Genomic DNA, 12,507 nt, shown 5'->3' with positions numbered 1-12,507 from the left:
TAGTAATTAATTAAATAATCATTAATGATAGTTTTGATAAGATTATTTATTTATTTTTATTATAATAGTAATTATTAAATTTATGAATAGGATTTATTAACAATATCCATTAAATTAATAATTATCAAAATTAAATTAAATTAACAGTATTTATCAGTAATAGTCGGTAATTATAATATTTTATTAAATAATCAATAACAATACTTTTAATAATATTTTAAATTACTTTTAATATAACAATAATTACTAAATTTATTAACAGTATTTATAATTTTAATTTAAAGTAAAATTAAAATAAATATCTAATTATTAACAATAATTATAATAACAATAATTATTAATTATAATCACTAAATATATATTTATTAAATTACTGTAATAATCAGTAATTAATTACTGTAATAATCAGTAATTAATTACTGTAATAATTAAATTATTAAATTACTGTAATAATTATTCTCACGTAAAATCTACTCATACCGGTAGATTCCATTTCCTGGATGCAGAGAGAATCCATTTCATATTAATAGATATATAAGATATATAAGATAGCTGTATGTATTTATCCATCTCATGCTTTAAGCTTCTTTTCACCCTTACCCCTTACCACATGACCCACGCTCTTGACATCATTGGATAAGAGAGTTGAGTTTTATCAGAAGTCTATTTATATAAAGAGGCCCATATGAATCATTCATATGGATGAGTTGTAATTAGAATATTAGGTGCTCACACTTTTTTTCTCGCTACTGACTTTACAGCCTCATCCAGCAATGTACTTGTTCAAGGCATCCAATCATGAAACGAGCAAACTGGTTTTTTATTCTCCATTTATTATTAATTTAATTAATATAATCAGACCTGCTTAGGTGATGTGGCACGGATAGAAATGAGGTCCAAGGCTCATCACTTGCCAAGTGGCAAAGCCATCACAACGTCAATTCATTAAGCCTAACTAATAATATAAAACTGATAGCTATGGGGAAAGGTTGAACCGTTGAAGCATCAAAAGGCAAAAAGTCAACAGACAGATGAGCGGCTCCTTAATGATCGCAACTTCCCCATCAAGATCACCGGATAGAATATGGAATTGCTTTGCTAAAAACTAAAAAGAATTACGTACAGATTAGCGCAGGAATCTGTAGTTGGAATGTGAAAGATCAGACGGCGCGTGTACTATGCGCTGTGCGTAGACTCAAGAAGCGCCATGCCGCCATCACATTAGAAAACTCCAAATTCTTATACCCTTCATATTCTGTAGAATCTATACCCGCCAAATAGATGATGGTTTCGTGTGTTAAAGCAACCTCTCCTTAGCTGTTGCTAAAAGGCCCAAACCTTTTTTTTTTTTTAATTTTAAGATTAATTTTTTTGGTAGAAAATTTTAAGAATAAAGAGCAATTAAAAAAAAGCATTGCTTGTGCGTGCAGTTATGCTTGATAATAAAATAATTCCAGGGGTAAAAGTGGAATTTTACTATCACCAGATTCAGGGATACATTGAGAATAAAGTCGTCCCCTCCGACACATGTTGGGACCCATCAACTTGCAAGTGTTATTTAGACAGCTGATGGATCATCAAAACACAAGTGGACTGTCAGTTCTCGATACTTCATAGTTGGCACTTTTTTCTTGGTAGTTCATGGTCTAGGTTAGCTGGGGCCTGAGAGAAATTCTATTATTCTTCACATGGGTCTCAGATGGCTTACACATTCCTTCCCGCTCTGTTTCTAGTTTCTACTCTATTTTGTGATTCTTCTGCAGAGAGTTCGCTCCATCTTTACAGTAAACAGATAAAAATGAAAAAAAAAAGAATAAATAAAATAGAGAGAGAGAGAGAGAGAGAGAGACTTCGCTTTCTAGTCGTTCTTTTCCAGCAATGGATGGTCAGACTAAAAGCATAGCTTTTCTTACATTACTAGCGTCCCAAGACGAAGCAATTACGAGCCCTAGCTTTAAATGCCAACCTTTCTGCTACTCTGCTCCGTTCAGTGAAGATTTTATCTCGATCTCGACGTCATTGAATTCTGCTGGCAACTCTGTGTATTTTCTCTCCAATGCGCTGGAGGATAAGTTCCTGACCATGGACCTTGCCCGTTCCCGGGTTTTTCTGGATGGTAGGTTCAGGTAATCTAGTGATGGTGGATTTGGTTTCTTGGTTTTGAATTAGATGGCTTTCTGTTTTATTGGGCTGGAAAATTGGATACTTTCTTCTGCGTTACTGAGAAGAAAAACTGAAATGACGGCATAAGTGTCAAATCTGACTAGTTGAAACTGAAAATGTCATTTTGTTTTTCTGCTTGGACGTTGGATCAGAAGCCATGAATGGTCATTAGATGCTGAATTGTTTCAAATGCATCTATTAAGTTCATCAGTTCTATTTGAAGAATTTTGTCAATTTTGCATCCTTTTGATGAGTAATGCTTGTGAAACTCGCAATTTAATTTTTCTTAAACATGAAATTGGAACTAGCTTTTCCTTTTGTCCTTGTCAGGGATTTTGCATGATTACAGAATTTGGTAATAGAAATGATATTAAGTACTTATATTTTACAAACCCAATTCAAATTTCAGTTTAAGGACGGGGTTTTCTGGTAAATCTGGCACAAAAATTATATTTTGTCCTATTTTGTTTTTAATCATATAAATTACTTTTTCTTTCCTTTTCCTTTTCCTTGTTAAAATGGTCGTGTTAAATGTTTTAGGTTTCCTGTATTTCTGGTTGTTTTATCTTGTATCTAATCAATCATGTAACTGGAATCACATGTGGAGAGTGGTTTGGGTTTTGTCCACACTGCATTGATCTGTAAGTGCTGTTAATAAGTATCCCTCAAAGGATAGAATGCAGCATGGCTTTGTCTGAGCTTTTTCTTTATATTTCTTTATTTGTGATTTAGCAGAATTTCTTGTGACTTGTGAGTCCATCCTTCATCTTGTCTACAGAATACTTATTTTACTTCCACCTCCATATCTGCACTCCGTTCTGTGCTTTCTATCAGAAAAACTTTGGGTCATTGGGTTGATTTTGGCTTGATTTGATTGTGACAATTACATGCTCTGTGTGTTGTGCTATTGAGGACATTTAAGGCACCGAATGATTAGATCATAAGAAGTCTGTGAGCAGTACAAGATGGATGTGGCTTAGAGCATGGACGTTTTTACTTGCTGCAGCAAAATTAGGCAACTCTGAACACTTAGAGTTAGGTTTCGTATTTCTCTCCCTAGGTGGGAGATAGCAGAAGAGAAGTAGGCTAGGTGGATTTCATTTCATTTTATTTCCTTTACCCCTTATTGCAGAATTTCCACTTCTAGTCTTGTGGTCCAAGGTGGGATTTGATCCCTTGTCTCCACTAAAACCAGTCAGACACCTTACTAGCCTGAAAAGCCATCCTAGTTAGCCAAAATAAAAAAAAAAAAAAAACAAGGAAAACGAAGGCAACTAAAAAAGGTAGATATGAAACCTTATTATTGGCTGTTCCCCTACCCGTGCACATGAAAATATGTACTTGTAGGCCATTGAGATTCATAGGGTCTATTAGAGAGGTAGATAAAACTTATAAGTTTATTGAATATTGCCTTTGGGCTGTAGGTATTATCTTATTTCTTTGGCAATTTAAGCAGAAGTTAATTCTTGCCAGACTTGATATTTTGATTTGGTTCTTCATGATCTTCTTTACAGATTTTCAGGCACTGAAAAGCTTGTTTTAGACTTTATCCATATAAATGCACTTCGATTTACTGATTAAAAATTTGTAATGTGGCTTTCCAGATAATGAGGAAGATAGGCAGATGTTTTGCAATACTTTTGGATAAAAGACAATCTACTTGTGTTACAATGGGATAAAACATAAAATGCACTACTAGATCTAATCAAGCTTTTAGGAGTCAAAGGCGACATGGGAGGTATTTTGCATCTCTTTGAATTTAATCAGGGTAGGATGTCTCGGAAGTTTCTGGGGCATAATAGACACATTGATGGTAAGACTCTTTTTATTTATTTATTTATTTATGTATTTTCTTCCTGTGAATATGGTAATGTGCTTACCATTATTTTTTCTTTCCTTTCTTTAAAGCAGTTTTTTTTTTTTCTTTTCTTTGTGTGTGTGTGTATTGGGGGGGGGGGGTTGAATTTGAGGGAAAATGAGATGGGCTAAGGTTGCAAGTTTTAAGTCATGACTCAAAGTACCTTCACGCCATGTTATATTGGGCCCTTTACTAGATAATTTATTTGACTAAGAATTATGTCCCCAAATTTAAAGGCAACTAAGTTTTCATAACTATTATTTAAGGGTAAAAATGATAGACTCATTTTATTTGATCCATAAATAAATTAGAAAAGTGAAGAAGCCCCAACCAAGTTGCTACATCTTTGCTTAAAGTGATGGTACCTTGATTGAAGAAAGAACAGTACAGAAGTTCTTGCAATTAATAGAGTTGTACCTGCAAAAAAAGGTTTTGAAATGTAATGGTACTTGTACTTGTCTGCAGGTCTTGAAACCCCTCGAAACAGTTTGGATCTGCCACTAGAACCTTCACAGAGCTGTTCTACATCTGGAAACATACTGGTAATTTGTTCACTGTATGCTGTTGTACCATAGGTTTCTGAGACATAAAGCTGTACATTGTCTGAGTACTTTTATTTGTTCAATTCTCCTCTCATCTGTTGTTCTTAGTGTTGTATCTTATAAGTGCTAAGAAGTTTAAACTTTCTATGTGCTAGACCATACTGTTGGCTGACCCATACATGAGGCAAATGGGGATGGGTTGGATCTACATTGATGGTTTTAACTGTCTTAACTTATTGCATATTAGATAGAGAAAATTCAAAAATGTTGAGAGATAATACTAACTATTAACTCCCTCTTGTGCATGCACTCAAATTATTCTTTTACTCATATTAAGTATGCTTGGACTTTCAGTATTCATATCAAACGAAGCACAGCTCCTCCAGAAAGAATTGTTATCCAAGTAAGGCTTCCATGAAAAAATTGATTGATGAGGAGATTTCTAGAGGATCAGACACCAGAAGGAATGCGCCTAGTGTTGTGGCCCGTTTGATGGGGATGGATACACTACCATCAGACACAAAACCGACAACCCATGCAAAGGAGAAAAAGAACCAAAGTGATGAACAATTTGAAAATGGCTCAATTCGGCGCAGTGCTTTTGGCTCAAAATCCTTTAGGAAAACGGAGGTTGATTTCCTAACCCATTTTTGGGAAAGAGATCCTGACTTATCCAGCAGTGGTATGAAATATGGAAAACCACGGTCTCGGGAGCATCCTCAAGAGGATGAACTACAGAAATTCAAGAAAGAATTTGAAGCATGGCAAGCAGCCAGAGTTTGGGAACATCCAAAGGTTGTTGAACTTGGCAGAATTCCTGGGCAACGGCTTGCTGAAGAGAACCTGAACAAGGAAAGAAAGGCACTCTATACAGACTCTAGGAGTTTGATAGAAAATAATAAACTTGTAGAACCAAAATGTCATACTTCATTGGCAATAATAAAAGGAAGCTCACAAGAAAGAGGTGCATTACATCATCAAGGATATAAGAAAGAAACTTTCCCAGCTAACCAAATTGAATCTGCCACCTTAAGAAACAGAACAAAATCTATTCACTCTGAGCAGATCCCCCTAATGGATTGTGATCAGAAATTTGGTAAGACTTATGATAACAAACTGGGTAAGTCTTCTGTGCCAACAAGGATAGTGATCTTGAAGCCTGGCCCTGACAGGAATGGGGGTAGTGAAGATTCTTGTGCTGGTTCATCAGAAGCTGTTGAAGAGGAAGGCAGTATTGAAGACTTGCTTGAGGAAGTAAAGGAAAGATTGAGATGTGAAATTCAGGGGAAGAGTGCTAAAAGAGATACTGCAGTCAGAAGGGGTGGGATTTGGACCTCTTTCAGTGAAAAACAATCAGATCCAAAAGAAATTGCTTGGAGTATAGCACAACAGGTCAGAGAAAATGTTACTAAGGGCCTTGGGATAAATTTGCTACGATCAGAATCAACAAGATCCTACAGAAGTGAAGCTCAGGTGAATGGGCAAGGTTCTTCAGAGTTCATCAATAGAGACACCAGGAAATTCTTGTCTGAGAAGCTGAGGAATGTTGTAAAAGGAGAAACACCAATAGATTATCCCCCAAGTGTTGGTGGCTGCTCAAGAGCTTCTGCTTTAGGCAATGAGGAGATCAGACCAAGACCAACTGGAGGTGTTCTGCTGAGTGGGAATATTGGCGGTTGTTGGGAAGATTTGAGAGATAAGCCAGAAATTCAAACCCGATCTTTCAGACATGGGCATAAAAGTGATGCGATGCTCTATACAGGGGAGTTATCCCCAAGGAATCTCATCAGATCTTTGTCAGCTCCAGTTTCAGGAAATTCATTTGGGAAGCTTCTTTTAGAGGATCGACACATTTTAACTGGAGCCCAGATCAGGAGGAAGCATGAAGCCACTGAAAATGTTTCAGTGGAAATGAGAAAAAAGAGAAAAGAAAGGTTAAATTTCAGGGGTAAAGTCTCAAAACTTCGTTACAGTTTCACTCTTAGAGGTAAGTTATTTGGCAGGAAGATTCAAGCAGTGGAGGAATCTGGAAGCAATGAATCTGATTCTGTGAAGGATAATGGACCTACAGTTGTGATGAATCCTTGGAATGCACATGTAAGAATTATTCTATAGTTTACTTAATCTATGTACTTCTGCATAATTCTAGTGTCTGAGATTTTAAGTCGATAATTTTCTTTGTTTTATTTTCTCTTAATTAATAAATTCCCTGTTGTGGGGTTCTCAGGAAAACTTGACTGAGGTGCCACCTAGCCCTGCATCGGTGTGCAGCAGTGGGCATGAAGAGTTCTGTCAGCCTGTAGATCATCTAAGCCCAATTTCCACTTTGGATGTACCTTTGATAGAAGATTGCCCAATGCCACGGGTTTTTAGAGAGATCAGCTCTAATCTTCAAGGTAATTGGTCAGTAAGCACTTGCTAATGATCAATCAACTGATGGATGTGTTTATTTCTTAGGTCAGGACTTCTGTCAGCTTCTTCACAGCATCTTAGCTAAAGGGACACAACCAAATTAGGCCCTCCCAAATGGGGCCTACGACAAAATCCAGAGGCAGCATTACTCAGACAGCTATACTATTATGTTAAGCTAGGAAATCTTGCTGCTTTCGCCGAACAAACTTTTGTCATTACTTTCCTTAAACTGCCTGTATCAAACATTCCATAGAATAGATTGAAAAGATAGCACTTAAAATATAACAGGAATCTATGAAATAGCAGCTTCCTAAACACCAAGCAATTCCTGCTATTCCATAGTGGCATATAATTTGCGGGTAGTTAATTTCACCTTATGGGATCCCCGACACCAAAGTTGGTCTGCATGTCTTTAGGCAAACAGCAGCCCACAAAGGTAAAATATCATGGAAAAGAAGGAAGAGATCCAAGGTTGGGTGGTCTTCAATACCCAATCAGAAAGAAAAGATCTTTTCAGGTGGAAGACTGTTCCTTATTGGCTGACTTTGTTTCTTTGTGTAATTATATGCCACTTTGCCATCATCATCATTAACACCCACTTATGATCTGCTACATTAAGACTGTCTATTTTCCCGTTATGATCTGTCTATGGCCATTTAATCTATGTGTAGTATAATGCCACTTAATACAACTGCAAGTCTGGTATTGGGTACTCATATGCTTGTTGTTTTCTGTTTATGAATATACACAGAACTGAAGAAGCAGTTGAACCAACTTGATTCTGATGAGTCTGATGACACGCCGATCAGAGAGGGCCCCCCAGAAGCTGAAACACTGGAAATAGAAATAGAAGACGAAGCTGAAGCTTACATGAGAGATCTTCTAGTTGCTTCTGGTTTATATGATGGATCATTTGATTGCTTTTTTCCAAAATGGGACCCAACTGAAAAGCCCATTAGCAACTCCATATACGAGGAAGTAGAAGAGTCTTACAGAAGAAGAGCAAAAGGGAATGAAGAAGAAACCAAGGATCAGAACGAAAGTAAGGAAGATCATAAGCTGTTATTTGATCTGTTGAATGAAGCACTGGCAAAAATTCTTGGATCTTCATCAACAATATCCAGACTGAAGAGAAAGGTGCTTGGTCTCGCCACAGTATCATCTACTTGTGGAAGTAGAAAGAAATTATTGGATGCTGCATGGGAAATGGTCCGTATGTATGTACATCCTCCAATGGACGGATCATATTATTCGATCGATAGCGTGGTGGCCCGCGATATGGAGACAACCGTTTGGTCTGATATGATGCTTGATGATATTGATATAATAGTAAGAGAGATGTCATGGGTGAATCTGGGGGAGTTGATGGAGGAAACTGTGAAGGATATGTTATTATAATGGTGTGGTCTGTATTCTGTAGATTGAGTAGACCCACGATGGGCTGTGGCTGATGAACGTTCATTGCAGTAAGTGGTCGCAGCATTTTCTTGCGACCACTCAAAAAAGCGCGCGGGGGTGGTCGGGTCAGTGTTTTATTGGCGGGCGCTAGAAAATGCTGCGACCACGGTCTCAGCAGATTGAGCACACACTATTGAATTTTGTTTTAGTTGGGTTTAACAAACAAGAAGAAATTAAAGGAGCAGCACACAACTACATAAGCTTGGGGGTAGGCGTAGCGTGTCTAGTGTTCTCAATCTTCAAATGAAATTCGGTTGATTCTGAATTTGATTTTGGATGTTGTAATAGTCACTTAGTTTCTGCAATTTATTTTAACCTTTTAAGGCCACTCTGGAACGTTGATCATGTGCAGATATGATCATATGATCTGCGTTTGGATTTAACAAAACTCGTTTCATATTCTCTGCTAGCAATTTTCATGGTCCAGATGCCTGCAGCCTTCCTTACTTATTATCAAAAATAAAAAAATAAAAAAAATAAAAAGGATGCCTGCCTCACTTAGAAGAAAAAACGAAAGACATTACTTGTGCTTCCTTAAGATGCACAAGTAACACAGGTGCAGCCTTCACCACATCTGCAGAAAGCCTTGCCAGTACCGGCCTCTGCTTTGGTGCATGTACACGGGTTGCAGCCGCAGTGTGCACCGCAGGAGCAGCGCATATGCTGCATCTCTGGATCACCAGAACTTGCACTAGGATTACACCTGCTTCCATTTTTACAGCAACATCCCATGTTGTATGTTAGGTTGCTCATATAATAATGGTACAGAAGGAAAAAAGGAGAGAAAAACTGAGATGGCAAGAATGAAAACACGGACCTGCAAGATTGACCGCCGATGCATGGAGAAGGGCAGCCACACCTGTCGTTGCAACTTCCAACATTTACTCCTCCGTCGGCCATTTTCCTTCTTTCCCTTCAGAACGCTACCTGTTCCTCTCGTTCTATCTCAATCTCTCTACTGGTTTTTCTCGAGTACTTGCTTTGCTCTTTAAAACACACAGGCAAGACTCCTTGGATGGCCATCTTCACCCTTGTATGTTGCTACATGGCCCACATCGAGCAAAGTTACAATCCTATAGGATCTGCATCAACGTGGCAAGAACTTTTCATCCAGTTTTTGCCTCAACTGTCTCATAAGTAATCGTTCAAAGAGAAATTAGATAAAGTAGAGAAGAAATTTTCAAAGACTGTCATGGCGTCATATTCGAAGAGAAATGGGAAAGAATTTTTATCATAGAAAATCGGTTTTGGGCGGAAGAGGGACGGCAGCAGCGATTGAAAGCAAGTTAGGGGTCCATTTGGTATATTCTCGTAGTTTTGGAACTGGAATGGTCTATTCTTATTCTCTTTGGTTCAAATAGGAATTAGAATAGAAATTGGAATGATAATGGGATTTTCCCTCAAATGGGAGAATGCCATTCTACTAGGAATGATAATGGGATTTTGATTCTGCCCAACCAAACAGTTATAATTGGAATAGCTCATTCTGATTCCAATTCTAGACCTCTATTCCCGTGAACCAAATTGGACTTAAATAAAGAAATGAAAATAGGCCCAAACATGCTATATTTTACCAACCGAGGGCTGACTCGTTGGTGTGTTAGCTGATTTGTTCCAACATTGACACAGAATTAAATCCCACAACCAACACTTTGGGGAAAAAGGGGTCAAGGGGATGGTGCATAGCACCGAATATAAAAAAAAAGGGAAAATTCCACTTTAGTATTTTAAACTTTGGGATAGTGTCAAATTAGTATCTGGACTTTTAAATGTGTCACTGCAGTACCTAAACTTTCAAAAAATGTCAAGTTGGTCTCTGCCGTTAACCAATTGTCAGTTATCTATTGAAAATGTCAAAACTACTCTTCAAAAGAAGACACTATTCATTGTCTTCTACCTAGAACTGTTACAATAAACTGTGTTTTCTTTTGAAGGGTAGTTTTGATATTTTCAATATATAACTAATGGTCGGTTAACAGGAGGGACCAACTTGACACTTTTTGAAAGTTTAGGTACTGCAATAATACGTTTGAAAGTTTAGATACTAACTTAACACTACCCCCAAAATTCAGGGTACTAAGTGGAATTTTCCAAAAAAAAAAACATGTTATATTTTGGGCTGGGCTATGAATGATCAGATTTCAGACACGGGATTTGGCCTGGTCCTAGGCACGGCCCGTCCCAGTCCTCGGGCTGACGAAAGGGCCCAACTTGAATGGGCTCTAGTTGAGCATTTACTAAAATTCTAAGGATGGTTTAATGTAACTTTTCATTTGGTCTCTCTCTCTCCTGTAGGCTGTAGTAGAGAAATCTACAAGGGAAGAAGTGATCTTTGATTCCAAATCCAAAGCTCATACTCAAGGGCCACTTGACTCAGGGTTGCAATCCTTGGGTGGGCCCTCGTAAGTCGTAGCAGACCTGGCTCAAAAAACCAGGAACAATAGCTCCATTGTGCCTCACGGCCGGCAGAGTCCTCTGTAGGCTGTAGCCCTTAGCCAATTTTGGATACTGACATCTCCTTCACACTAGCGTCGAGTGGGAAAAAGTTCTCTCATCTATGATCATTCATTTTTATTCAAGGCCATCTGCTGGTAAAAATGAAGTTGAAGTAGAATCCACAGCAAAATTGGCGTAGACTAATCCAATTGAAGCAGTGAAGTGATTTGTAGCTTAACGTGTACCCCATTTTCTAGAACAAATAAATCTTTCTAATTATTGTTTTGAAGATTCAGGGCCCATGATCCTGTTAGGTACACCCAACTCACAAAAGAATACAAAAGAACCCATCATCGCTTTCTTGCTCATTCATGGCCCATTTGTTGCTTCTATTTCAATCGAAGCAACTGTAATACTGGGGTCAACTATATTCTTATGCAACGAAGAAAAACTCCCTCCCCCTTTGAATATTTCATTTCAAATGGTTCTATTTCTTCTCTTTCTTCTTTCTACCCAGTCTAGGACCGACAGCTAACTGCATCAACCGATAATTTGTAGATTCAATACAAGGAGGTTGGGCTGAGTAGGCAACCCATTTATGTGGAACTGGTTTCTCTTCTTTTAATGGGCTTGTAACTGAAACTTTGAAAGGGAAACTTTGCTTCCATTAATACTCAAGCTACCTCGATTAATACACATGCCAAGTAATCAACATGATTTGATGCCGAATGTCTTACTTCATTTTTGACCAGAGGAGAGAGGAGGTCGGTCGAATGTAGCACATGACATGCTCGACATTTCTTCTCCAAAAAAACAACTACTCAAACAACTCTACTGCGAGGGCGGCCCTTACTACGTTTTCAATCAATATTTTGTCTCACACCCTATTAGAAAGTCACAACTCGCAACCCTGCCTTGGAAAATCACACAAAGGTTAAAAAATGTGGGACCCATTTCTTAAATTCCTGAACATGAATACCTAATCACGGCATGTATATAATTATATATGATATTGATGAGACCACATGCAGCTTAGACTTAAGATAAGGGTCTCTCTCACATGCTTGAGATGGGGCCCCTCCGACTCGAAGTTTACTGGTTTCCTATATACTTCTTCCACATGGCTTACGGAGAATGTTTGGCTGGGTTTTTTTTTTTGATGATTCGTGTGTATTACACATTAATAAATATATGTTAGAGAATAAAAACTTATTCAAGGGTCTTGTCTTTTAGTTGGAATGGTTTATTGAGATGGTATTTGAGTTTATTTGACCAAATGGTCCTCATGAATCCATTGCTCTTCCTGCAATATGTCTAAAAAAGTTTCGAAATGCAACACTGGTTTACAAGAAATAAACCTAAACATACTTGTAGCAATAGAGTTGGGTATGGTTTCCTCCTCTTAAACGTCCCAAATTGCTACCAATGAATGTTCCTTGTTCTCTCTAGTTTTCTCCAATCTCCTTGCTCTCTTCATAGAGGAATACTCTAAATTCTTGCAAGTATGGGAGGGACCTAAAGAGCCCTTTACATAGAGTTTCCTCCTAACCCACACCTAATGAAATTTTAACATTTCCAAAAGAGCCAAACATGGCAATATTATTTTAATTGAAAAACAAAAAAGAACTAAGTGGATTA

The 12,507-nt window shown here is 37.7% G+C and overlaps 2 protein-coding genes across 6 annotated transcripts; one reads left to right on the top strand and one right to left on the bottom strand.

Moving 5' to 3' along the window:
• The first annotated feature begins 1,586 nt into the window (after window positions 1–1,586).
• LOC104603775 (uncharacterized) lies at window positions 1,587–8,821 on the top strand. 5 transcript variants are annotated; one of them, XM_010267898.3, is made up of 6 exons: window positions 1,591–2,116; window positions 3,768–3,976; window positions 4,487–4,563; window positions 4,918–6,660; window positions 6,791–6,959; window positions 7,727–8,821. In XM_010267898.3, exons 2-6 carry the CDS (start codon window positions 3,895–3,897, stop codon window positions 8,371–8,373), a joined length of 2,718 nt encoding a protein of 905 aa, XP_010266200.1. In that variant the 5' UTR covers window positions 1,591–2,116; window positions 3,768–3,894; the 3' UTR covers window positions 8,374–8,821. The 5 variants fall into 5 exon arrangements, with proteins under 5 accessions (XP_010266198.1, XP_010266200.1, XP_010266201.1 ...); XM_010267900.3 differs by having other exon boundaries at window positions 1,739–2,126; window positions 3,768–3,901; XM_010267897.3 differs by having other exon boundaries at window positions 1,852–2,126.
• On the bottom strand, window positions 8,781–9,447 carry LOC109115154 (metallothionein-like protein 4B). Its single transcript, XM_019198841.2, has 2 exons — window positions 9,251–9,447; window positions 8,781–9,136 (listed from the first exon to the last, which is right to left on the bottom strand). Exons 1-2 carry the CDS (start codon window positions 9,331–9,333, stop codon window positions 8,968–8,970), a joined length of 252 nt encoding a protein of 83 aa, XP_019054386.1. The 5' UTR covers window positions 9,334–9,447; the 3' UTR covers window positions 8,781–8,967.
• Between the last annotated feature and the right edge of the window lie 3,060 nt (window positions 9,448–12,507).

The sequence above is a fragment of the Nelumbo nucifera genome, chromosome 5 (genome assembly GCF_055504915.1).
Source record: "Nelumbo nucifera cultivar China Antique chromosome 5, China Antique-T2T, whole genome shotgun sequence".
Lineage (NCBI taxonomy): Eukaryota > Viridiplantae > Streptophyta > Magnoliopsida > Proteales > Nelumbonaceae > Nelumbo > Nelumbo nucifera.
The sequence above is the reverse complement of the archived record's forward strand: the minus strand, read 5'-3'. Positions and strand labels throughout refer to the sequence as shown.